We start from the raw sequence: 26,538 nt of genomic DNA, 5'->3' as shown, positions 1-26,538 counted from the left end.
TTTGGAAGTTTTTCGTTGTGTCAAGCCGCCAAAGTGGAGAGTGTGATTGCAGAAGGGGTTGCTTCTCGTTTCAGGTATCTATACAGCTTTGATTTGCTTATTAGGAAATGGTTGCCAGTTTTTGCAAACAAAAGTTGTTTTGTGCTTTTAGTGGATTAGCCAGTGTACATAGAAATCACTTGATTTAAAACCTGACCATTGTGCATTCAGTACTGTTGACTTTGACTGACAGGTTCTTAATTCCTGCTCAAGATCGCATAGTAAACAAGCTAGTAAAGTGAATAGTGGACAGCTTCTTGTAGCTTTGTTTACAGAGCTTTCATGACATTGATCATTTATGGTAATGTAATGAAAGGAAATTTCTGCATATCATAACTGATCCCTTCCTGTCATATTCTGTAGCAAAGTCTTAAAGTTGTGCCTTGTGGTGGTAATGGCATTTGGCTTGAGTAGATATTTATGGGCTCCAGTGACCTACAGTACTGGCTTTGGGAGTATTGCATCTTTTTTTTGACAAAGGTCTGCAGGAACTGGTGCTGAGAATTAAATGAGACCTTAAATGCTGTATTGATCTTTTAAATGTAAGGTGTCCTAGCATGAGTGGCAGTTAAGCTAAGGTGTTAATTTAAACAAAACTTACAAAAATTGACACAATTTCTTGTCTTTCTAGTGCTTCTTCGGGCGGAGGAGGAGGTAGGGGTGCGCCTCAGCACTATCCCAAGACTGCCAGCAATAGGTATCTATCAATTCTCGGAAAGGGCTATTAAAAAGTTAGATTCCTATCTACATTCTTTGAAACAAGAGATTGATTTTGGCAAATCTAAGCCTGCCCTACCCTGACAAAATTTCCATCCGTGCTCCCCTGTTTAACTCTGAGCTTGTATAATTAATTGCATTGTCCATAATTGCCTTTTGGGTATCCAACATGCATTTTCTATAGATTATTTTTACCACTAAAGTCACCTAACTCGTTGGAACCCTGATCCATATATTATTTTGACTTCATTATTCCTAAACAGCCCTGGCCTCCTTTTAGCTCCATTATCACGCAGACTTTTCAGGAATTCATGAGTCTCTTTTCACTGTTTTCTGGTAAAACTGATTTTTCAGAATTGTCATCTTACCTTCAAACCCCTCCAGGACATTCTCTCCCAATATTTTAACTACTACCAGTCATAGTCATAGAGGTGTACAGCATGGAAACAGACCCTTTATTCCAACATGTCCATGCTGACTAGATATCCCAAACTAATCTAGTCCCGTTTACCAGCACTTGGCCCATATCCCTCTTAAACCCATCCTAATCATATACCTATCCAAATGCCTTTTTAAATATCCTATAATTCTTGAATGCTTTTCCATTTTGGTTATAGCGGAAGCAGAAATTACTGGAAAATATCAGCAGGTTTGGCAGCATCTGTGGAGAGAAATTTGTTAGCATTTCAAGGCCACAGATTCTTCAGAAATTCTGTTGCTTGATTTCCAGCATCAGCAATTCTTTTTCACTTTGATACACAAGTGTGTGGTCTGTGCTGTCCACTTAGCACCCTCTGTGTCTTTTGAGGAGTGCTGTCTTGTTTTTACTTTCTGTTATATCTGGTAGAAGTGACACATTAAACAGCTGCTCTTGCTCTATTGGTTGTGCTGTCAACCACCTAAGCTCCGCAGTTCTCTTCAATACCATTAGATTAGATTACTTGGTGTGGGAGCAGGCCCTTCGGCCCAGCACGTCCAAATCGACCCTACGAAGAGCAACCCACCCACACCATTCCCCTACGTTTACCCCTTCATCTAAGACTACGGGCAATTTAGCATGGCCAGTTCACCGAACCTGCACTTTTGTATTGTGGGAGGAAACCGGAGCACCCGGAGGAAATCCACGCAGACACGGGGAAAATGTGCAAACTCCACACACGCGAGGCGGGAATTGAACCCGGGTCTCTGGCGCTGTGAGGCAGCAGTGCTAATTACTGTGCCAACACTTCCTCCTCTTTGTTTTTAAAGCTTTATATCATCTACCCTACTGTCCTTGAAGCAGTTCCACATGTTGTTGGAGTTGCAGTTTGGTTATATTTTATATTAAACTAAATTTTGTCTTCAAATATAAAATTGTTCATCAAAATAAATTAACTTGTGTAACTAATATCTATTCAATATCTGCAACAGCTAAATGGTAAGGTATCATGTCTTTTTGTCCAAATGCTGTAATAGTTCGTTCCAGAAACAGATTTAATAGCTTTTCAAATTCTGTCCCTCTTTTAATACCAGTATGAAGAAGCATGTTGAGTGGATGGCTGCCATTTTGCCTGTGGAGTGATTACTCTTTCACTGAATCAGCAATCAGCCCATTTTTACTGTACTTTTACCCCAAGTCTATTTTTATTTCTGGGCCAAATCTCAAGTTATTTGTCTTCAGTTGTGCTTCCCTGTGCAAGTTTGCTTTTTTTTTGGCAGCAAGTTGTTGGGGACAGAAAGGCGTCTGAATTGACATGACTGAATCAGCTTGGCAAAAACCAGTTGGATCTGAACTTTATTTTGTTGAGCTATCTCTCTTGTTGACTAAGCTTTTTTTCCATTCTCAAATAATGCATAGGTGAGGTAACAATTATATTGAACAGTTGCTATAGACTTTGTTCCTATCTCTCTACAGCCGGATCCTGGGGGAAACCCCAGGACCTAGCGTACAGAGATGGGTTCCTTCGTGAAGCACTAAACGAGATGCCAACTCCTTGAATGAGAAAGAACGACAAGATGGAATCTTCAGGAAAGTCAGAGGGTAAGTTTGATTTAAATTGAATGTTGAAACAGGCCCTTGGGGCAGATGGCTACTGTGTCCGTATCATGTGACAGGTAAGTCATCCTCACTGCCAAATGGCTTTCAACCGTACAGAACTGAGTGCTGCCCCCTCTCTTGGTTTTTAAAAAAAAGATTTGTGTGAGGAACCTAGGAATGGCACTTTATATCCTTTTTTTCATCTTCAATATTTCTGATCTGTGAAATAGGCTGAACCCAAACTGGGTTTATTTAGGCCAAAATGTAGATTGCATTGGGTTAATCTAATTACAAAATTATCCTGTGTTGGTCTTTATTGCAGAGAAGGTCAATATAAGACAAGTCTTGTTATGGGATATAATTAGGCGGGATATTCTTGGAGTTAGTTCAGAGGAGGTCTTGTGGAAAATTAGGTAGGTTAGACAGTTCTTTCTGAACAATTCACAGTTGAAACTCGTTTTTTATAAACAGGGATGGTGTTGACAGGTTAGTGGTGCTTGAGCCATGTTCTCCAAATTTTATATAAAATGTGAACTTGTCATCAAATTCTAATTCATGGATGGAAGGTGAAGGTTATTTTCTTGTGTGGCTACTTCTTAAATCTTTCTCTAGTGATATGCAGAAACATCGTGAGCAGAGCCTACTTCAACTTCATTTCTCTATGCCCTCCTGTTTAGGTGGTGGAAGAACCTTCTGAAATTTGACTCTGGTATTAATTATGAAATGTCTAATTACAGAACATTTTAAGCAATGTTTTTAATAAATTGCAGTCCTTCAGTTGACATGGTCAGAGTCCATATTTGTTTCGCTTCCTTGAAGGTTATGGTCCATTTGAAAGTGACCAGGGAATGATTTTTTTTTTATTTAATAGTTTATAAGTAAGTTGCTGATTTGTTTCTGGACAAATTAAATTGCATGGCTTGTCTTGGACACCACTGAGATGACTACAAATGGCTGGGCCATTTTGTTTTTGTTTTAGCTTATGTAGAATAATCATTTTACATTTATCTACAGTAGCTGAGTGAATTATTCTGAAGTCTCCTTTTGGTATTTGTAAGTTGCGCATTTCATTATTGTATTCTGGTTGATTGTAGTCAGGTGCAGGTGAGTTTTTAATTTTGTTCTCTTGGCGTATAGTACTTTAAGGCTTTACATAAGATTGAAGCCTGGGACTACCAGTTTTCAAAATCCAAAATATTATTTTAATGTAACAAATTTAAAGCTGTCCACAGTAAACTATCAAGAAAACACTTTTTTTGGTGGTTCTTGCTGCAAAATTACTCTTTGGATTCCATGAGGTTTCTATTTTGTAGAATTCCTCTGACAGTGATGATAGATTGTATATGAAGTGTCTCTAAGTGAGTCCAGTTTAATTGTCTTGGCAGTTGAAGCTTTTTGGCAACTCCAAAGTACAATATAATCTGCAACAGTTGTACTTGGGTCAGTCAGGCATAGTCAGTTTTTCTTGTTGCAGGTTGTCACCTTGATATACATTTGGGCAATGATGTACCTGCAATGTTGTCTTATTGATGGTGAAAGTCTGTAAAGAAAGAGTAGCTGAAGTGAATGTTGGTCCCTTCAATGGCAGACTGGGGAGTTGGTGGTGGGGAGCATAAATATGCAGATACTAACTCAATATTTTGCTTTAGTTTTCATGGTGGGAGACTCTGAAACCATCCCAATAGTACCCAGTAGTGCAGAAACTTAATGCAATGCCACCACCTAGGGAAAAAGTACTGAGCAAACTATCAGGATTGAAGGCAAATAAGTCCCTAGGGCCTGGTGGCCTACATCTTGGGGTCTGACCAGAACTGGCTTCAGATATTGGGGATAATTTATATTCAGAAATTCCCTGGATTAGAGCAAGGTTCAGGTGGATTGGGAGCAAAATGTTAACATCACAACATTGAAAAAAGGGAGAGGAGCAGAAAGAAGGAAACCGATCAGTTTAATAGCAGTCATTGGGAAATTATTGGATTTCACTATTTAAGGGAAAAATTAGTCATTTGAAAAGTTGAGGTAATCTAGTCAGTATGGTTTTATAAAGAGTTAATCATACTTCACTGATTTCCTGAGATGTAACAAGCAAAGGTGGTAATAGGGGTCGTGTAGCTCTAATATATCTGGACTTCCAGAAGGCATTTGACAAGGTGCTATGAAAAAATGTCACATTGGGTTAGGTGTAAATCATTCTTTTGAATGAGAGGATTGACCAATGGAAAACAAAGTTGGGATAAATGGATCTTTTGTTGGCAAACTGTAACTAAGGTTGGCTAAGGAATGGTAAATGGAGCTTAATTTGGATAAATGAAGTATTGCATATTAGTAAATCTGTCGAGGGCAGGACAGTTAATGGTAGGTCCCTGGGCAGCGTTAAACAGAGACATAGGGGTTCAGGTCACAGGTGGATGGGGTGGTTAGTGTGCTTGCCTTCATTTCTCTGACCTTTTTAAACATAGGAGTTGGGAAATCATATTGTGTGATTATATAGGATGTTGATGAGGCCACTTTTCGAGTACAATGTGCAGTTCTGGCCGCCCTGCTATAGGAAGAATAATAAGTTAAAGAAGGTTCAGAGAAGATTTACTAGGATATTGCTGGGAATGGAGGGTATGAGATACAAAAATGGACTAAAAGGTTAGGACTTTTTCACTGGAGCATAGGAGGTTGAGGGGTGTCCTTTTCTTCTAGTGTACAAAATCATGAGGGGCAAAGATAAGGTGAATAGCAAAAGTCAAGACTCTTTCCTGGGTTTGGGGAGTTCAAAACTAGAAAGCATAGGTTTAAGGTGAGAGGAGAAAGTTATCTCTTGGGTTCCTTTTTTATTTCAAACCTTTTTTGATTTTGATTTGTATGTGGAATCTATTGCCAGAAGAAGTGGTAGATGCAGGTACAGTCGCAACATCTAAAAGAGATTTTTGGATAGTAAGTCAACAGGAAAGGTTGTAAAGGGATATGGGCCAAACCCTGCCACTTGGGCGTTGAGTTTAAGAAACTTGCTTTTGGCATGGACAAATTGGACTGAAGGGTCTGTTTCTGCGCAGTATGACTAAGTGCTCCAGGGTTCAGTCCTTGGTGCCCAAATTCATTACAGTTTAATGACTTGGACCCCGGAATAGATTGTAGTTCACCTAAATTTGCAGATGACGCTAAAATAGGAAAATTAAGCTGCAATGAAGAAATAAGGATTCCAGAAATGGGTAGATCAGGTGAATGTGGTGCTAGAAAAAAAACCTGCAGGTCAGGCAGCATCCAGTGAGCAAGAGAATCAATATTTTGGGCAAAAGCCTTTCATCATGAATGAGGCCTCGTTCCTGATGAGGGGTTTTTGCCCAAAACGTCAGTGCTGCTGCTTGACCTGTGCTTTTCCAGCACCACATTCTGGATTCTGACCTTTGGTACCTTAGACTTGGGTCAGATTTGGGTTAAGGGCAGGCAGATTTTAAAACTAGTGAAGAATGACTTTTCTCTAAGGGCCATGAATCTGAAATTCATTGCCTTGGAGTACAGTGGATGTTGAAGTATTTAGTTATGGGGAGTGGTCAGGAAAGTGGAGTTGAGGCCAACATGAGATTGGCAATGATTGTACTAAATGGCAGTGCAGGCTCAAGGGCTGAATTGCTTACTCCTGATCCTAGTTATGTTCAAGTGTAGTCAGCCCATTTCGTGAGAATGGAAAGGATAGATGTTTTGAGACTTTGTTGAGCAAAAACACAGGACTACCTTCCTGATGGTTATTAACACAATTTTAGATGCTCCTGTCAGTCCTAATTCTGATATTTTCATTAAGTTGCATGAGCAGCTACTTGTTTTTGCAGTATAGCACCATCTAAGTGGCAGGTCTGGCAATAGTTATTGCATGATTTGTGCAGCTTTCAATTAGCCATTACTTTTACCCTGTCTCTGTCCCTTGCAAGACTATTTAGACTGAACACTCTTTTAAGAATGCCAAACAATTAACATTTTGAGGTTGGCTTTTATGTTGTCTTATCTGTTGCCTCACCATGAAAGTTGTGCAACTGAAGGCTTCATGAACAAGTTCTTATTTTCGGAGAAAAATCATCCATTAGATAAGCACCTGCTGATGCATGAGCTTACTGAGTCTTTGAAGTGTATTCCATTGTTTCTGATAACTAGCTATTTGAGTTGAGAAAACTGGATCTGTCTGGGGATGCATTTGGTCACCTGGATTGTCTAGTCTCAACTCGCTGAAGTTGGAGGTGTTTGCTTAGAGCTACCTGTGTTTCTTCAATGGCCAGTGCTCAACCTGTTCTGTTATACAGTTTTGAGATGCTGTGATACTTAGTCCTCATACACTATAGTAAGACCTCTAATGCAGGCGTATGGTGCATTTGATTTTTGACTTGGAGAACTTTGTCAAATATTTGTATTTAATGTTGATCTAGTATAGCTGACCTATGTTGGATCTTTTATTGGCCATTTTTGAGGAGTGGTTGCTAAGTTTTTGGGAATGTGGGTAGGAGGTGGAGTACCTGGGTGACCGGGTATGACTTGATGTGTGTTTAATTTGGCAAATTTTGAGGGCAGGTCAGTTTTGTCCATTTGGCACAAGATTTAAGCCGCAAGTCTCAGTCTCTGTGTGTGTCGCTCTCTCGCATTTACAATAGCCATACAACAGGTGCCTAGCCTAATCTAATCAGTGTCTTATCATCAGTGTGCTGACTTTGAGGTTCACAACTTGGTCCCTCACCAATTCAGCATTGCCATGACATGCTGGTAAAGCCTGTGTGTTGCATTCAGCTGTCATTCATTTGCCTGCAGAACTTGACAAGCTACCAACATTTTGCAACTGTCTTGTGGCTGCTGAGACAGGGGTTTTGTTTTTCCCTTGTCTGTAGTCAGTCACAGATGTAAAGCATGGAAACAGACCCTTCAGTGCAATTTCTCCTTGGTGACCACATATCCTAAAATGTAGTCCCATTTGCCAGCTCTTGGCCCATATCTCCATCAACCCTTTCTATTCACTTACCCATGCAGATGTCTTTTAAATGTAATTGTACCAGCCACCACCATTCCCTCTGACTGCTCATTCCATACACACACACTGCCCTCTGAAAAACTTGCCCCTCTGGTCCCTTTTAAATCTTGCCCCTCTCACCTCAAACCTATGCCCTCTAGTTTTGGACACTCCCACCACTAGGAAAAGACCTGATCTGTTTATCCTATCCATGCCCTTTTTTTTAATATATAAACCTCTGTAAGGTCACCCCTCAGCCTCCAATGCTCTAGGGTAAACAGCCACAACTTAGCATCTCCCTGTAGCTCCAATCCTCCAACCCTGGCAGCGTCCTTGTAAATCTTTCTGAACCCTTTCAAGTTTCACAACATCTTTCCGATATTTGGAAGACCACAATTGTACGCACTATTTCAAAAGTGGCCTAACAAATATCCTTGTACAGCTGCAACGTGACCTCCAACCCCTATACTTGATGAAATAATCAATAAAAGAATGCATACCAAACCCCACCTTTACTATCCTGTCTACCTGCGATGACTCTTTGCAGGAACTATGCACCTGCACTCCAAGATCGGCTTTGTTCAGCAACGCTGTCCAGGATCATACCATTAGGTGTATAAGTCCTGCTCTGATTTGCCTTTGCAAAATGTACCACCTTGCATTTATGTAAATTAAACTCCATCTGCCACTCCTCCAGCCCCTTGGCCTATCTGATCAAGATTCTGTTGTACTCTGAGGTAACTTTCTTCGTTTTTGCTACACCTCCAATTTTGGGTGTCACCTGCAAACTTAGCAACTGTACCTCTGTTCGTATGCAAATAACTGGTGAAAAGCAGTGAACCCAGCACCAATCCTTGTGGCACACTGCTGGTCGTACTTTTCCAGCCTGAAAAGCAACTGTCCACTGTTCTGGCACCAGGAGTCTGGAATACCTGATGTTCCTTTTAAGTGATATCAATGTGCACACATCTGTCAAGATGTCAATCCCCTGAAGGGATCCTGAGGTAATAGACACCGAATAAGTGCAAGTTTTCATAATTTCTTAAACTGTAGGCCAGGAGGAAAAAGTTGTTGTTTGCCAGCATCTGTTTTCATTTGTAAATCTAACTCTAAAAGATGATTGTCCAGTTTTTAATGCAGCTATCTTAACATACAATGCTGGTCACCTATAAATGAACTGTGCTCTGAAAATTCTGTTGTTCCTTTAGGTGATGTATTCTTTTAGGTATGACTTTTCAGTAGCATTTTGTACATCTAAAATCAGCAATAGGTTCCAGATTGCAACTGACTCCAGTTGTGAAAGATTGCATTTGAGCAGGGCAATTAAACTTGGCGTTCTGACCAATGTTTATGCTGTCGTCAGATTATCTGCTTCTTTCTGCGTTGCTGTTCTTAGAGTTTAGTGTAACTTTTGTATTCTTTTGCTTGGCTTAAACAATATTGACTTGTTGCAAGGTGCTTAATGTGGTCCTTTTGCAGTGCAGGAAACATGGCAAATATCACATTGCATAGATAAATGAGCAGGGGTAACATTTGGAAGTACAAGATTTTTGTATTGAGGCAATTTCCTGATTCTTAGCATCTTTCAAAAACCATGCCATTAGAGTAGCAGGTTGATTTCAACATTGGGTTTTGTCTGCACTGATCCAGCTGACTGAAGCAATAATTCTTGGGCTGATTAATGAATTTGTTCAGCTATTGAAACCAAGAATGGTTTATTTGATGTGTAATTCCTGGGTGGTTAATGAGTAGCAGCTGTATTTCTCCCAGAATTGTCAAATACAATGTACACCAATGTGTCTGGAAACAATGGCATTGACTTTAGATCACTGTTTCGGGAAACATTTTAAAGGCAGTGCACAGTTCATATACTAAAAACTGTAGAACTTATTGTAGAACTTGGAAGCTGTTCTAGTGGCAACTATAAACTTTAAAATTGATATCCTCATTCCTGAAATGTTAGCAAAGGTATGCATGTGCCTATTTACATTTTTGTCATTGAGTACGACACTTCAGTTGTTTGTACCTTTTTTGGTCATCTGTAAACTTGTTTTGCCTGACAACAAATTCAGTTACAGGTACCTAACACACTTTCTATTGAGTAAATGACTTTTAAAATCCAGGTAATGTTTTTGCAGGTATAAAATTGTGTTGATTCTGGAAACCTGCAAAGAATACAGGGATTGTTGGAGATCCTCCGGTCTAGTCATATCCCATATGACCTCGCAACATTAAATCACACCACACTGTTGCCAGATTGCAGAGTTTCTTCTGTATTGTTTGCTTCTGATTTTACAGTATTGTTTTTGTACAATTTTAAATCTGTTTATATGGAATTGCTTTTGTAGTGTTCAGTTCATGTTTCCTTGATGTTTTTTGATGCAATTGTTTAAAATGGGTCTGTTTTTAAAATTAATATCACTATTAAGAAAAATTTGAAAAGTTCCTGAGGGGATAGTCTGGCAGTTGTTGTGAAGTAGACTTGGCAAGAAGGTTGACCTGCACTTACCTTTGCTTCAATCCCAGCTAAGTCTCCATAGAGATATTAAACGTTTTACTGATTGTAATCTTAAACTGGAGTTTGGGAAAACAAGGCATTGTTCATAGCCTGTTAACCCCAGTGTTACAGAATTCTAGAATAAATCCTTTTCTGTTGACTAATGCCAGATATGGTGTTCTTTCCATGCCTTAAATGAAGAATTGTTTATGGCCAGAATCCTTTTGGCCTACACCAAATATCACATTTCAGGTCAGCTTTGTTTCTAGCATTTTTTAAGTACAAAAGCAGTACTGTTTGTTTTCACTGTTGTGTTTCTAATCATTCAACTGTGTGCATTTCCAGTAATTCGTAATTAAAAGTAGTTTTGGTATTTATGTTAGTGTCCTAATTTTGAGATTATTTCATTTAAGCAGATTAATGGATGTTCTCTTCCCCAGGTTTTAAACATTGAAAGTTGAAATTAAAGCTTGAGGCACTAATCATCACCATCCTTTCTCTTCTAGCATTTTGAACAAGCTTACTCCAGAGAAGTTTGACAAGCTATGCCTTGAGCTCCTCAATGTGGGTGTAGACTCTAAACTGGTCCTAAAAGGGATCATTTTATTGGTGAGCTATTTCTAATTGTATTTTCAATCTGTTTTCATCAAAATGCTAGAGCACAGCGAGAGGACTTAGGCCTAATTAGTTCAGCTGATGTTTATGCATATGACATCTCTCCTCCAATAATCTTTTCTTGTTTCACCCCTTCTCACATTCCTTGTTGTCCAGCTTCCCTTTATAAATGTATTTTTTTTTCCCCCCCATGTGGTCCATGAATTGAATGTGTTCTCCATTCTGAAGTGGGAATCTTACCAGAAAGTCACTGTAGAACATGAATGTGGAGAATTGGTGTACATGCACAGCCAGGAGCATAAGTAGGCAGTTCAGCCTTCAGAGTCAGCTATGCCACTTCATACAATCATGTCCACTCTCATCTTGGCCTTTGAGCAGGAAAAGTACAATCTGCAGAATCCTTTATCCCATTTAAAAGTGGACAGAATTTTAATTCTTCAATTTACTTTGGCCTGGTATTCACAGCACTCTACACTGGGGTAAATGCCAAATTCATGCATTTTTAAAAAAATCTGCTACCTCTTAGTCTAAAACTATGGTTCCCCATTTTAGATTGGACAATGTTCCAATCCTTGCGCATCTTGTACATCCATTAGAGCTTCACCCATTCTAGTGTATAGCCTAAACTACTGGTTCTCCGAAGCCGCACCCTTCTTCTCTGGAATCGATCAATCCAGTGAACCGCCTTCAATGCAACATCATCCCTCTCTCCCTCTTATCCTGACCCCCAGTTATCCTCACCCCCAGATAACCTTACACATTTGTCCATATTAAACTTCACCTGTCGAATGCCCCTAATCTGTGAATATCCATTTGTGAATTTCTTGTTTCTTTATTGCAACTTTTCCACATATTTTTAGTCTTGTCTGCGAAAATACATTCTATCGCTACATCTGAGTCATTGATACAGATTGCATACAATTGGAGCCAGAGGACTGAACTCTGGCCCGCAACCGGTTATCCTATCAACCAGAAAAATACCTGGTTTATCCTGATTCTGTTTCTATCCATGTTAAATAATTACTTCTAACCCCATGTGATCTTGTATAAACCCTTTTATGGCAAACCTAATCATTGCCTGGTGGATGTACAATACAAGTCATAGAGATCTACAGCACAGAAGCCGACCCTTTGGTCCAATCCATCCATGCTAACCAGATATTCCACCCCAAACTAGTCCTGTCTGCCAGCACCCAGCCCATCCAAATGCCTTTTAAATATTACAATTGTACTAACCTCCACCACTTCCTCTGGCAGCTCATTCCATACACGCAGACTTTCTGCGTGGAAAAAGTTGCCTGTTAGGTCTTTTTTTTATTTATATCATTCCCCTCTCACCCTAAACCTGTGCCCTCTAGTTCTGGACTCCCCACCCCAGGGAAAAGAATTTCTCTTCATCCAATGAATGCCCCTCATGATTTTTATAAACCTCTATAAGTCACCCCTCAGCCTTCAACGCTCCAGAGAAAACAGCCCCAGCCTATTCAGCCTCTCTCTATCGCTCCAATCCTCCTACCATGACAACATCCTTGTAAACCTTTTCTGAACCCTTTCAGGTTTCACAACATCCTTCCAATGGGAGGGAGACCAGAATTGCATGCAATATTCCAAAAGTGGCCTAACCAATGCTAACCAGTGCTCTTTACAGCTGCAACATGACCTCCCAACTCCTGTACTCCTATTCTGACTAATAAAGTCAAGCATAGCAAACGTCGCCTTCACTATCTTATCTACCTATGACTCCACTTTCAAGGAGCTATGAACCTGTACTCCAAGGTGTCTCTCCCTAGGATCTTACCACTAAGTGTATAAGTCCTGCTAAGATTTGCTTTCCCAAAATGCAGCACCTCTCATTTTTCTGAATTAAACTCCATCTGTCACTTAGCCCATTGGCCTATCTGATCAAGATCCCATTGTAATCTGAGCTAACTTCCTTCACTGTCCGCTACACCTCCCAGTTTTAGTGTTATTTGCAAACTTACTAACTATACCTCTTGTGCTCTGCAGGATCCTCATTACCCACTTCAATATTTGAACTAAAAATTAATCAAATATGATTTATCCTTTAAAATCATGTTAGTCCTAGATTGTTTTGACTTTCAGATGCCCTATTATTACCTCTCTGATTATAACAATTTCCCAACCCCTCATGTTCAACTAACTGGTCTGTAGCTTCCTATTTTCTGCCTCCCTTTTTCAATAAGGCCCTCTTAAATCTACTGGAACCTTCCTGACATCCCAGGAATTTGAATATTATATACAATGCAATCCAATCCACTCCATGATCTGTCGCCTTAAGACCTTGTGGTCATCTATCTTTGCCATATCTCCCTTTGTGTTCAACTATTACAATATTCAATCTTTCTAACTAACCTGTAAATGTAGGTAAACTGGCGTAAGTATTAGGTTAAGAGAAAATCCTATTTTGATTTATCGTGGCCCAGCACTTAAAGATGCTTCTACTTGGAATCTTTATCGCAGATTGTAGACAAAGCCCTTGAAGAGCCCAAGTATAGCTCACTGTATGCTCAGTTATGTCTGCGTCTAGCAGAGGATGCTCCCAACTTTGATGGCCCAACTCCAGAGGGTTTGCTGCAACACCACAAGCAAAGTACGGTAAGTAGCATCTGCTAATCTTGTATATCGATTGGCTTCAGTTTTTGTGTACTGATATTGAAATACAATCCCCTGATCCATGTTTTGTTCCCACTTCAGACATTCAGACGCCTTTTAATTTCAAAGCTTCAAGATGAATTTGAAAATCGTACCAGAAATGTCGATGGTAAGTATCATATAAATTTTTTTAAATCTTTCTGTAAGTTGGTGAAAGCTTCTTTAAATTTTGTCTTTTTGTTTTTAGTCTATGACAAGCATGATAGCCCTCTCTCAAATGAAGAGGAAGAGCAACGGGCTATTGCCAAGATCAAAATGCTGGGCAACATCAAATTCATTGGAGAGCTTGGCAAACTTGATCTTATCCACGAATCTATCCTTCATAAGTGCATCAAAACAGTAAGTGGGCTTTTGTGTTGCTGACCATCTTATTTAGTTTCAGAAGTGCTTTTTGAAGCATGGTTTAATGGCGAAACTTGATGAAGGGAAAAATCTATTATTTGAATCAAGTATTTGGAAGTATTGAAGTCACAGTTTTGATTGCATATGGTGCTTAGTTATCAGATGGAAATGCAATGGAATAGTAAGTAACTAGGGCAACTAGGTAGAGATTTTTTGATGTGATTTATTGTAGTCAAGTGAACCTAAGTACTGTGAAAAGCTTTTTCCTAAGTGGTACAGGCCAGCTCATAGCAAACAAGGGTATACATATCATAGGATACTTAGAACGAGGTATATATTTTACAGAGCAAGATCAACATGATTTGAATTTAGTCTATTCTTCAGTCTAATAACAGCAGGGAAGAAGCTGTTCTTGAACCTGTTGATGTATGTTCTATCTTGGAGGAAATCTGAAAGCCTTCTTGCACATTTTAGAGTGCAGCTGATACTGGAGAATAGTGGGGAAAACCAGTTTCAAGCAATCTATTATCTACTGAGGATACTACCTAAAAGTATGGAGTGATTAAGTAATACTATTTAAGTGGGTTTAAGTGAACATTTTCTTGCTTTGCTATGGTTTTAATATTTTCTGACATCGGCCTGTTCGTTCTTTTTCCTGAACAAAGCAGCAGATAGCCCATCCTGTTGTTCATCAGCATTGCCTTTCAGATGGGAATAAGCTTTGGCATATATTTAACTACTAGAATTGTATCCATACTTAAAAATGCTCCTTTCTGCATTATCCAACTCAACTAAGTCGAAATATATTGCTCTGCAATCTGGCATGTTGTTATTAGGGGTTTGTGTGTTGTACTACTATTAGTTGCCACCTCTTTCTCACCCATGTGCCAGCATTAGCTGCTTCCACAACATGTATATTGCCCAATGCTACTCATTGAATAGATTGACTGATTAACATCCATTTCTGTTGAAACTTTCTCCTAAAATAAGAGCTAAAACTGACTTACGTTTTGCTGTCAACTCTTTGGTCTTCCCTAAATTGAATGAGAATCAACCAGCCTAACCTGATCCTTGTTTAATGTACTGCTGAGTGTCTTTAACAATATTTGTATTCTTGCTGAAGTCCTCCCTGCCCAAGTTCTGATTCTCCTTTCATGAGTCACTTCACAAGAGTATTTTATTATGCACTTCATTTTTGTTCCTTGCAAGCAAGGCTTCTGATCACTTGGTACCTATGGTTAATATTTTAACCTCCCTTTGTAACATTCTCCAGTTTCTGCATATTCACCACTAATGAATTATTGACTTCAGTTGGTATTAGAGATGATGAATTAAGATCTGCCATACAAATGCAATTTTCTTGGTTTTAAGATTTCATTGTAAATTCTAATTGTTTGCATTTTGGTCAGTTGTAAATAATTTTTTTTTTTAATTTTAGCTTTTGGAAAAGAAGAAGAGAATCCAACTTAAGGATATGGGGGAGGATTTGGAGTGCCTCTGTCAGATAATGAGGACAGTAGGACCTAGACTAGACCATGAAAAGGCCAAGGTAAAGTTGTTGTACTCGGTGGTTTGTGCACGCCATTTGTTTCAGAAACGGGTATTTTGAGAATACGAATTTGTTCAGTTCAATTCCTGTTGCTAGCCTAGTGTACTAATTATTAGTCCTTCTAGGATTGCAGGTGGGAATGAGGAATTGTGAAATTTTGGATTGATCTTGGGCTGGGGATGAAGAATAAATATCTGAAGCAAGTTTCATTTTGGGGCTTCTTGGTCAGTGTATGGCATTCTGCTTCTAGGCTCGTACTTTAGCCCATCCAAGTCTTTCAATTTGGAGTTGGGGGGGTGGAGAGTGAACTTATTGATTGATTGTATATATTAGTGTTTCTGTGATTTTAGCTGCAATTTTAGTAAGTACAAATATCAGCATAGCAATTAGCTTTGCTTTGTAGAGAACTTGTGCTTGTGAATGTCTGTGACCTTCACAGTGTCCTTGTATTGTTCAGCTTTTTGTTTTTTTTCTTTTAAAGATGTTTTGAGTAAATTCAATTAAATGCATTGAAGTATTCAGAGTCAACATTAGTATTTCAAGCACTATGACTGTAGTTTGACTTTGTTATAAATAGTTTAACTTTGTCCCTCCTAGTCTCTAATGGATCAGTACTTTGCCCGGATGCGTTCCTTGATGCAAAATAAGGAATTGCCAGCTAGGATTCGTTTCCTGCTGCAGGTAACTTTTTTTTAATTTTCTGCCTTTTTCAAAACGTGCTTTTTAAAGCTAACTTGAATGTAGTTGACATCCTTTCCACGTCTTGAATAGGATACTGTGGAGTTGCGTGAGCACCGCTGGGTTCCTCGCAAGGCTTTTATTGACAATGGACCAAAGACGATAAACCAGATTCGTCAAGATGCTGTAAAGGTGGGTTTTTGGATAGTTCAAAACTTGGAATTATTGAATGTTGGGTGCATTATGTGACTGTAACTCCACCTTCTGTTGCCTACAGGATTTGGGCGTTTTCATTCCACCAGCTATGGCTCAAGGAATGAGGAATGACTTCTTTCTGGAGGGTCCTTTTATATCACCAGGAAGGAAATTTGATAGAGACCCACTTGGAGGGCTTGCTGATATGTTTGGACAAATGCCAGGTAGGTATTGATTTTTGGATTTCAACATCAGTGTTGTAGGATTGAATTATTAACCCTGTTGCATCTGAGGATTTTAGAAAATCCAAACTAAATTTACCTTTTTTTTTATAAAAGGTAGTGGAATTGGTACTGGTCCAGGTGTAATTCAAGACAGATTCTCTCCTACCATGGGGCGTCATCGTTCCAACCAACTTTTTAATGGGCATGGTGGGCATGTAACACCTCAGTCGCAGTTTGGGGAAATGGGAAGCAAGTCTTTCCTTAAATCTAATCAGGTGAGAAATAAAATACATATGTCCTTTCGCAAAGATGGCTAATAGCTCATTTTACTACTAATTGATTGCATTGACTACCATACCAGCATTTAATTTTGGGCACTGCCTATTCCAGTAATTCAGAATGGAGAATGGTTTTCTGTGGAATTTGAGGCATGCCTCTTGGTATTAATATGGGACGCTGCAAATGATTAAACCCTGATGCTGTGTAGAGGTGGATATAATTAAAATTTTAAAAACACTTTTTTGGATTGCTGGCTTTCCCCTCCCACTGGAATCTGAGGAACAAGTTTGTTTAATTATGGGCCATGTGAATTTGAAGACGTGGTTAAAGACCAGGCTCTGGTAGGAGTTGAGGTATACCTAAATGATGGCTTAACCAGTGTAAGGCTGAATCATTGTCATCTGTTTAGGACAACACGATAAATGTGGAGAGTGCAGCTTTGTTGCTCTTGAAGTGTTAAGGTAACATTTTAGGCTGAAGTATCTTGAGCAACTGTTCCAACACGTGCAAGACCGCATTGAGTATGGAGATTAATTGATCTGGTGCATTTGATATTCTGCTTTGCTTGTGTGTTTAAAGAGCATATACCAGGGACATGCAAGGTGAAATAAAACATCCAGGGAAAACTTAGTCTCTGGAAAGCAAAGGTAGGATTAATGTTTCTGAGGAAGCTGGTATATGATTAGAATCTTGAAATTATTGGGCTGTTCTTAGAAGTAATTTTAGTTTTGAATGGAGACTCTCCTAGCCGAGATGAACTTATGCAAGCCACCTTGATGAGCAGTAAGGTACTGACTTCACTGGTTGTAGGGCAGCTGTCGTGTTGTGGAGTACATGTTTGAGGCTGTCCTTGCTTTCACACTGCTTTGTAGATTCCGTTTGAATACCTCCTGTTTGGGGCAGCCGGTCTCTGAAAGCCAACTTCTGGACTCTAGTTGCTAATGTCCAAGAAAGCACTATTGGAAGGAGTGGACCAGGATCCAGGACCTACTCAACTTCTAGTTGTGTGTTTTGTCCTGTTTAAAGCTGAGCCTGGCAGCAGGTAGTGTTGGCACAAGGAAGTGACAGTGTTCTATTACAGGGACAGAACCAGCATTACCATGGACAAAACCAGGGACACTCATCCCAGCAACCAACACAATCCAAGGGCATGCCTCCTCGGTTCATAAAGAAAGGACAGATCAATGCAGATGAGGTAATCTGAATCTGGACATATTCAATGGTTCGGTGCCCAATGATTAAGGAATGACGCGTTATTGCGAGGACTAATCTGGCAGGCTATTCTTTCCACTTGCCATGCCTTAACTGCCACCACTTATCAATTTCTCTTGCCCCTTTCCTTCCCCCCTCTCTCTTCCTTCCCTTCTCCTCCTCCTCCTTCCCCCCCCAACTCTAATATAACCTTTATGGATAGCTGGCCAGTGTCCTATGAGCTTGATTGAAAAATGAGGGCAGCCACAGTTTGAACCAGGCAAAATAACCATCTGGTCTTCAGATATTTTGGATTTGTATTTAAACAGTATTAAACCAAAGTGCTACTTGCATGCGGTACTAACTTGTGTATTTTAAGTGATTATTGACATTAATGTTTATATCTTCCATTGTAGATCAGTTTGAGGCCTGCACAGTCATTTTTGCTGAATAAAAATCTCGTGCACAAGCTTCAACCACAAACACCAACTATGATACCACCAAGTGCGCAGCCTCCTCGAACACAAACGCCACCACTGGGGCAGGTACAGTTTGTTCCGCTAAAAACCTTTTTTCAATCAACTTTCCTGTTACTTGTACATCATATCTCTTCAATGAAGAAGAAACAACAGGAGACCTGACTGGCTAAATAAACCTTTTTCTCAATTTTAGAAAGATGTGAAATTAGGGATCACAATTGCAGGATAAGGAATTGGTTCCTGAAGATAAATTTCTTCAGTGGGTTGATCTTTGGAGTTCTTGAACCTAGAGGCTGTGAAAGTTTTAAGTATATTTGAGACAGACTTTGTATTGTGTGGGTTGATCATAAGATATGGAAACTTGATGGAAAGTGGAATGGAGGCTGGAGGTCAGTCATGATCTTGCGAAATGGAAGTGGGAGCTTGGGGCTATACAGCCTACTCCATTTGTTATAACCAACTTAGTATTAAGATCTTGCACAGACCTAGTTTCAAAATGGGGCTTTTGATATGCCTTCTGACTGTTAACATGCAATTTTTGAGTTACCATAATTCTTTAGTATTCAGTTCTTGCAAAAAAAAATATAATTGTGTATTGCCTGTTAGCCCCCTCAACTAGGTCTCAAAACCAATCCACCCTTGATTCAGGAGAAGCCTGTGAAGAACAAGAAAGCACCTTCCAAAGAAGAATTGATGAAACTGACGGTGAGTAGCTTGAATGCCTACTTGTTTTTGAGTAGGAAGAGGTGAGATTTCCCTGCAGCCTAAATATTACGCTCATTAGGTTAGAGCCTGAACACTGTTCCATGTCCTTTTGTCCCACCTGTACACCCTAAACTTTATGACCTGGGCTGCTTTCAGCACAGCCAACCCACTTTTGCCACCTCATTGTCCTCAATGCAAGCTTTTTTCCCTTCTTTGACTTACTATCATAATCCCGTACCTAACTTTTTTTCCTTTCTTCTCTTGCTTTTGCAATATCTTAACCTTTCCACTTGTTCTTTTCTCACTCCCACCCCAGTCCTCAATCTGTTCTGAAGGATCACTGGACTGCATATTAACTGTTTCTCTCTGCAGACACTGTCAGAACTCCTGAGTTTCTAAAGCAGTTTTCATTTATTTGCCCTGTCCTTGCACAGTCAAAATACATTGGTCCTGAAAACTAATATGAAGGTAACAGACCAGCTAGACTTCTAAATGTTGTCATTGCTGGTGATGCTTCACTAGGTTTTTAGTTCTGTTCTACCCTCTTCATAACAAACAAGAATACCATTCCCATGATTTCATACTGCAGCTTAAGTTTTCTTTACATTTCACATTTGGAATTCTTTCTGTAGGAAACTATCTTAACTGAGTACCTGACGAATCTTAACATTAAAGATGCTGTCAATGGAGTGAAGGAGATGAAGGCACCAAAGCCTTTTCTGCCAGAAATGTTGAGCAAGATGATTGTGTACACTCTGGATCGCTCTGATGAGGATAAAGAACAAGCCAGTACTCTGATAAATGCACTCAGACAGGAGGGGCTTGTAACTGGTGAAAACTTCATGCAAGTAAGTACACTTAAAGTCTAAAGGCTGAAGTCTTCGGAGTGGTAGAGCTGTGCAGCATGGAAATAGACCCCTTAGTCCAAGCTGTCCATGCCAGCTAGATATCCTAAATCAATATAATCCCATTTCATAGCATTTGACCCAAATCCCTCTAAACCGTTCCTATTCATGTACTCACCCAGATGCCTTTTTAAATGTTGTAATTGTACCAGTTCTAGCAACTTCTTCTGTACATGTAGTACATCTGCGTGGGGGGAAAAAAAGTTCCTTGGGTCCCTTTAAATTTTTTTTTCTCCCCCTCTCACCTTACACCTATGCTGTATAGTTTTGGACTTGTCTATCCTTGGCAAAAGACTATGCTATTCACCCTATCTGTGCTCCTCGTGAATTTATAAACTTCTAAGGTCACCCCTCAGCCTCTGCCCTAGGGAAAGTAGCTGCAGCTTGTTCAGCCTCTCTGTAACTTGTAAATCTTTTCTGCATCCGATAGCAAGGAGGCCAGAACTGAATGCATATTCCCAAAGTTGCCTAACAAATGTCGTTGTACAGGTGCAACATCGAGCTCCCAAATTGTATACTAAATGCTGTAATCAACAAAAGAAAGCATACCAAACACCACCTTCATTATCCTGTATACCTGCGACAATTCTTTCATGGAGCTATGAACCTGCACTCCAAGGTCTTTGTTCAGCAACACTCTCTCCAGGACCTTCCCATTAGTTGTGCAGGTCCTGCTCCGATTTGCCTTTCCAAAATGCAGCATCTCTCATTTATCTAAATTAAACTTCATCAGCCACTTCTCAGCCCATTGGCCTATCTAGTCAAGATTTTGTTGCACTACTTTGCTGTTTACTATATCTCCAATTTTGGTATCGCCTGCAAACCTAGCAGCCAGTATTCTGACTAGTAAAGGCAAGTAATCTCAAACGTCGCCTCCACTTCTAAGGAGTTATGAATCTGCACTTCAAGGTCTGTTTGTTCAGCAACATCCCTAGGACCTTACCATTTAAGTGTATAAGTTCTGCTCTGATTTGTTTTCCCAAAATACAGTACCTCTCATTTATCTGAATTAAACTCCATCTGCCGCTCCTTGGCACCAGCCCATCTGATCAATATCTCTGCGCTGAGGTAACATCCTTTGCTGTCTAGTACACCTCCCGTTCTGGTGTTCTTTGCAAATTTGCTTACTATAATAAAAGGCATCTGGATGGGTATATGAATAGGAAGGGTTTGGAGGGATATGGGCCGGGTGCTGGCAGGTGGGACTAGATTGGGTTGGGATATCTGGTCGGCATGAACGGGTTGGACTGAAGGGTCTGTACATCTGATTCTATATTTCTTGTGTTCATATCCAAATCACTTGCATAAATGACAAAGTGGACCCAGCACCAATCTTTGTGGCACACTGGTGCGCCCAGGCCTCCACTCTGTGAAGCAACTCTTCATCATCCTGTCACTTAACTTCGAGCTGGTTCTTTATTCAAGTGGCTGGTACTTCCTATATTCCATGTGAGGTAACCTTGCTGACAAGTCTACCTTGAGGAACCTTGTTAAACACCTTACTATATATTGCATTCTGCCTTCATAAACCCTCTTTTACTTCAAAAAAACTCAATTAGGTTAGTGACACTATTTCCCATGCTCAAAGCCATGTTGACTATCCTTAATCGGTGTTTGCTTTTCTAAATACATGCAAATCCTGTCCTCCCAGGATCCCCTCCAAAAACCGACCTGCACTATTGTCTTGCTTGCCAATCTGTAGTTCCCTGGCGTTTCCTTACCACCTTTCTTAAATAGTGGTACCGTGTTAGTCAACCTCCCAGTCTTCTGGCAGTTCACCAGTGACTATTGATGATCCAAATATGTCAGCAAGAGGCCTTGAGTCACTTCTGTAGCTTCCCACAGAGTTCTAGGGTACACCTGATCTGGTCCCAAGGATTTATCCAGCACCACAATGGACATTTTTCAAGATATCACTATTTTCCCCAAGTTCTTTAGCTTCCATATCCTGATTCTCCTACTCATTTGGGAATCCTCTTCTCTATTAGCTGGAGGTCTGCTGTTTAAAGTTTTTTTTTTGATTTGGTTCAGGCAGAGTCTAAATGGAACTGGAGAAAGAGAAAGGGATTGTAAGAAAGCAAAGCACATTATGTTTACGTGGTTAAATATGGCAACTATTTTCTCTGTATCCATATCATCTATCTTTTTACAAATTATGAAGGATTGGCTCCTATGCAGGGTCCTATTGTAAAATGTTTTTTGTCTTTTGCAATGTGTAATTAGCTTTAGTAAGTTATCTTGGGTGTATTGTTAACTGGTTGGATTATTTTGAATTCTTTTTAATTTGTGATTTTGACGCAAGCTGTAAATTTCCATGACTTTGCCTTGCAGGCTTTCCTGAATGTATTGGAGCAGTGCCCCAAGCTGGAGGGGGATATCCCTCTGGTGAAATCGTACTTGGCCCAGTTTGCAGCGCGTGCTGTCATCTCTGAACTTGTGACCCTCATGGAGCTTGCCCAGCCCTTTGAGAATGGAACCCAATTCCCCTTATTCCTGCTTTGTCTACAGCAGCTTGCCAAATTAAAGGATCGAGAGTGGCTGACTGACCTCTTTCAACAGAGCAAGGTCAACATGCAGAAGATGTTGCCAGGTGTGTGCTTTTGTGTATCCTTGTAAATGGGAAAATAAATCAACTTGCTTTAATTCTGGGGGTTCAACTTCCTTTAATTCTGGGGGTGATGTTTTGGAACTGAGTCAGTATTCTATCCTGTTGCAGGAATAGCAGTGAAATTTGACTTCTACTGAACTTCACTTTGGGCAAAAGGTTATTCATTGGAAAACTGAAATGAAGATTTATTAGGATTATTGCAGAAAGTCTTAGATGAGTGTGTGTTATCAGTTTGGTTTATTAAACCCGCCTCCAGCATTACCCTGCATAGCTTTGCTATTTTTGGCTTTTTAATTACAAGTACCTAAAAAGGTACATGTGACTTGAATATTGTCAATATGCTTCTTAATTAAAAGCTTTGGTTGCTGGCCTTTAACTTCCCAAACTGTACTTTGGTTGTCTAGTGTTTTTTTTTTTAATCCTCTCTCAGAGATTGACCAAAATAAGGATCGTATGTTGGAGATTCTGGAGGGGAAAGGACTCAGTTTCTTATTCCCACTACTAAAATTGGAGAAAGAGTTGGCAGAACAGATCAAAAATGACCCATCCCCTCAAGCCATTTATAAGTGGATCAAGGATAACATTTCTCCCAAATTGCATACGGATAAAGGATTTGTCAACATTCTCTTAACCAGGTATGTGCATGGCAAGAAGTTGGTCTGTCCTGAAGCTTATGGCTTCCACCTTATGCTCCCACTTCTGGGATGGAGAAGTTTGATAGTGGCCAATTTTTAATTTTTTTTTGGCTTGGGTAATGTCCTTTTTATTTTTTAAAACCAGAATTCCTTGCCCCTCATCCATGATATCTTCCCTCTTATCAGAGTACTGAAGTTAACATTGAAAATGTTCATGACATGCAATCTCCCTCCAATTTAGGTGTATCGCTTAATCTGCTTCCTTTATTTTGAATGAAATTGAACTAAAACATTCTGAATGTATTCTCTTAAACACATTTTTCATTCATTTTTGTATCTGAAACTATAGGATGTATTTATGGCTTGCTGTTTTGGGCAGCTACTGAAATCTGACTTATAGGATTTTTGGATTGAGGGCTGGTATGACTGGACTATGACTGGAACAATGTGCAAAATTCTATATTTGTAGTTATTGTTGACTTGATTGATTGACTGACTAATGCTGTGCTTCATTAATTGTTCCTAACCTACTGTTTTAGCTTCCTGCAACACATTTCAAAGATGGCTCCTGCTGAAACTAGTGACCCAACAAGTGTTCCTTCCAAAGAAATGTTGGAACTGGAGAAGCAGCTACTCTTGTCCTTTAAGCCAGTAATGCAGAAGTTCCTGCATGACCACACTGAGCTGCAGGTTAGCGCCTTGTATGCATTGCAGGTGCACTGCTATAATCACAACTTCCCTAAAGGTAAGATTCTGTGTAATGAAAGTCTGAACTTGTTCTGTTCAAAAGCTATTTTGAACTTTCCCCATTTTTTTTTTCAGCCAATTTTGGACAAAGCAGAAATTTATAGCTACAGGTCCCTAGTTTGAACATTTTGGTTTAAATTGTTTTGCTCACTAAAATGTTAACTGGAGAACTGCTTCTTGCTTCCAGGTATGTTACTGCGCTTTTTTGTGAACTTCTATGACATGGAAATAATAGAAGAGGAAGCCTTCTTAGCATGGAAAGAGGATATCAGCCAGGAATTCCCAGGAAAAGGCAAAGCTTTATTCCAGGTAACAGAAAAGATTTCTAAGCTAAACCTTCAGAGGAGAGAGAACACTCAAACTCATGACCAATTTATGTACATTTTGCTGACTGGTTTGGAGCTGATGCTAAAATATTACACTGGACACCTGGTGTAGATTTGAATTGGGAGCTTTTTTTTTTGTTTTGACTTAAACCTGATTTGATCTTGCAGGTGAATCAGTGGCTAACCTGGCTGGAAACTGCAGAAGAGGAGGAGTCTGAGGAAGAGGAAGGTGACTGAAAACCGGCCAAAGCCTTAAAATAGTGCAAATATACTGTTGCTGTGATGTAACTGCGTTCATCCAACCACTGCAGAGATTCATTCCACTGTTTGCAGTATTTAGCGCAGGAGCATGTTCATGGCTCATTTCTTCTGCATAACCTTAGTTTATGTCTTAAGCGTAGTGTACCATTGAATCTTAAGATTACAGTACCTTTTTAGGCAACTTCATGACCTATGAAAAGCATGCAATAACTGAATCCTAAATTTACTCAGTGCAAGCAGTAGTTAAAATGAAGACAATGCTGTTGGCTGCTGTTCTACATTGGTTGATTTTTACAAACTGAATAGTAACACCAAGACACTGTAGAAATGCACTTTGCTCAGCAAAATACTTGAGTCGTTGCAATATTTGATTTCTTCCCTTGGATTGTTTTTAAAAAACCTAAATAAATTGGAATCTGTAATCAGTGGGTTGCAGCTGTAACATTTAATTTGCCTAAATTTCTACCTCCACTATTGGGCTTTGTTTTAAGGTGTGTGCCAGGGTTAGTGATGCTTAAATCCCACAGCCTTGGCATGTGCACAAGTCTTTAATCTCTAGTTTACCTGCATAAAGCTTCACTTATGACATGGTAAACGACATTAAAGTGCTTGGATAACATGGGGAGGGAGAGAACTTCAATGCTGAGATTAATGGAACTAACCTTTTTTTTCCTTTGGACCCCTTTTACATGATGGTAACAAAATGAAGCCTACTTAATTTATCAATTTGTGTTCACTACTTGTTCACTTGCCCTGATTTTGTACAAGTAACTTGTATCTATAATAAACATTGTGATACTTGATGTCTTTTCCTGTTGATTTTTGTTTGAAGTTGGTAACGTTAATGGGATGCCAGCTTTTAGTAACAAAGAACCAGCTTGTCTGTTTGCCTTTGGTTAGAAATTTGGAGTGTCTGTTTATGCTGAGCTTCATACTGCTGTGGTTATTGCATGATATGTACAATCACTCCAAAATGGTCGTTAAATATAAATGGTGCTCAATCTTTCTTTGATACAGCCTTAATGTAAGGAACTAAATGCTTGCTGAAGAGGTGGGTTCATTAGCCTCTTGTGGCAGCAGACATGACTCGTACATGCTGAATAAACTGCATTTTATTAGGTTAATGCACATAGCTTTGTTATTACTGATTTTATTATTTTGATATGCTAGATTGATACATAGAAGAATTGCCTATTACTGAATATGCAGTGTATACGCTTTCCAACTTTGGTTTTCCTACCAAGGCTAGAATAAGTCAGGGTAATTTCCTGATGTGTTCTATTTCCATTTGGTTAATACCAGTTTCAAACTTGGTCTTTCATCCAAAATTTAAATGTTTTTAAAATTTGAAGAACTCACTTGCCACTAAGCACACATCCTACTTGATTGATAAGAATGGATCTCTGCTTATGTCTTTTTGAAACAGAGGTGGAAAGCCCAGCCTGATGCCTTTGAGTCAAGGGTCAAATATGAAATGAAGTCTAAGTTTCATTACTTGTTAAGTCTTTAAAGATAACAGGAGGCAGCACTGAGCAAAAATTTAATGTCTGCACTGTATACAATGGAACTAACTGCCTTGACAGTTGAGATAAATCTAGCATTCAATCACTTGCTCATTTTAAAGACTAACTTTTCAGGAATGAGATTTTGGTAAGGACCTGAATTTTAGCCATATAGCAGACTGCATGATAGTTCTGACTACACTGCTGCCATTTTGCACTCTGGAGATGAGAATGAGGTTGAAGTTGAAATAAGCAGCTATTATGCAGGAGATGTAAAGAATTCCATTGACTTTAATGGTGCAGTCTTGCTGCTTTTTTTTTTGTCCATCAGTTATCCAGGCATCTATCTTCAAATTCTTCCAAGGCTTGACTTTTG

At 39.5% G+C, this 26,538-nt stretch overlaps 1 protein-coding gene and 1 non-coding gene across 2 annotated transcripts; both read left to right on the top strand.

The window, feature by feature from the left end:
* Positions 1–25,788, top strand: eif4g2b (eukaryotic translation initiation factor 4, gamma 2b; the record flags this gene model as incomplete). Its single annotated transcript, XM_060838650.1, has 21 exons — positions 1–74; positions 671–736; positions 2,708–2,776; positions 10,755–10,857; positions 13,345–13,479; positions 13,579–13,645; positions 13,724–13,875; positions 15,317–15,427; positions 16,025–16,108; positions 16,199–16,297; positions 16,383–16,528; positions 16,643–16,799; positions 17,885–17,998; positions 18,411–18,539; positions 19,080–19,178; positions 19,811–20,026; positions 22,415–22,673; positions 23,122–23,326; positions 23,866–24,071; positions 24,261–24,382; positions 24,568–25,788. Coding segments are annotated over 21 exons (2,682 nt in total), but the record flags the coding sequence as incomplete, so codon positions are not given.
* Positions 18,031–18,258, top strand: LOC132824564 (small nucleolar RNA SNORD97). Its single transcript, XR_009645685.1, has one exon. It is a non-coding gene; the product is annotated as a small nucleolar RNA SNORD97 (small nucleolar RNA).
* Positions 25,789–26,538: the final 750 nt, after the last annotated feature.

Source organism: Hemiscyllium ocellatum, chromosome 18 (assembly GCF_020745735.1).
Source record: "Hemiscyllium ocellatum isolate sHemOce1 chromosome 18, sHemOce1.pat.X.cur, whole genome shotgun sequence".
Taxonomy (NCBI): Eukaryota; Metazoa; Chordata; class Chondrichthyes; order Orectolobiformes; family Hemiscylliidae; genus Hemiscyllium; species Hemiscyllium ocellatum.
The sequence above is the reverse complement of the archived record's forward strand: the minus strand, read 5'-3'. Positions and strand labels throughout refer to the sequence as shown.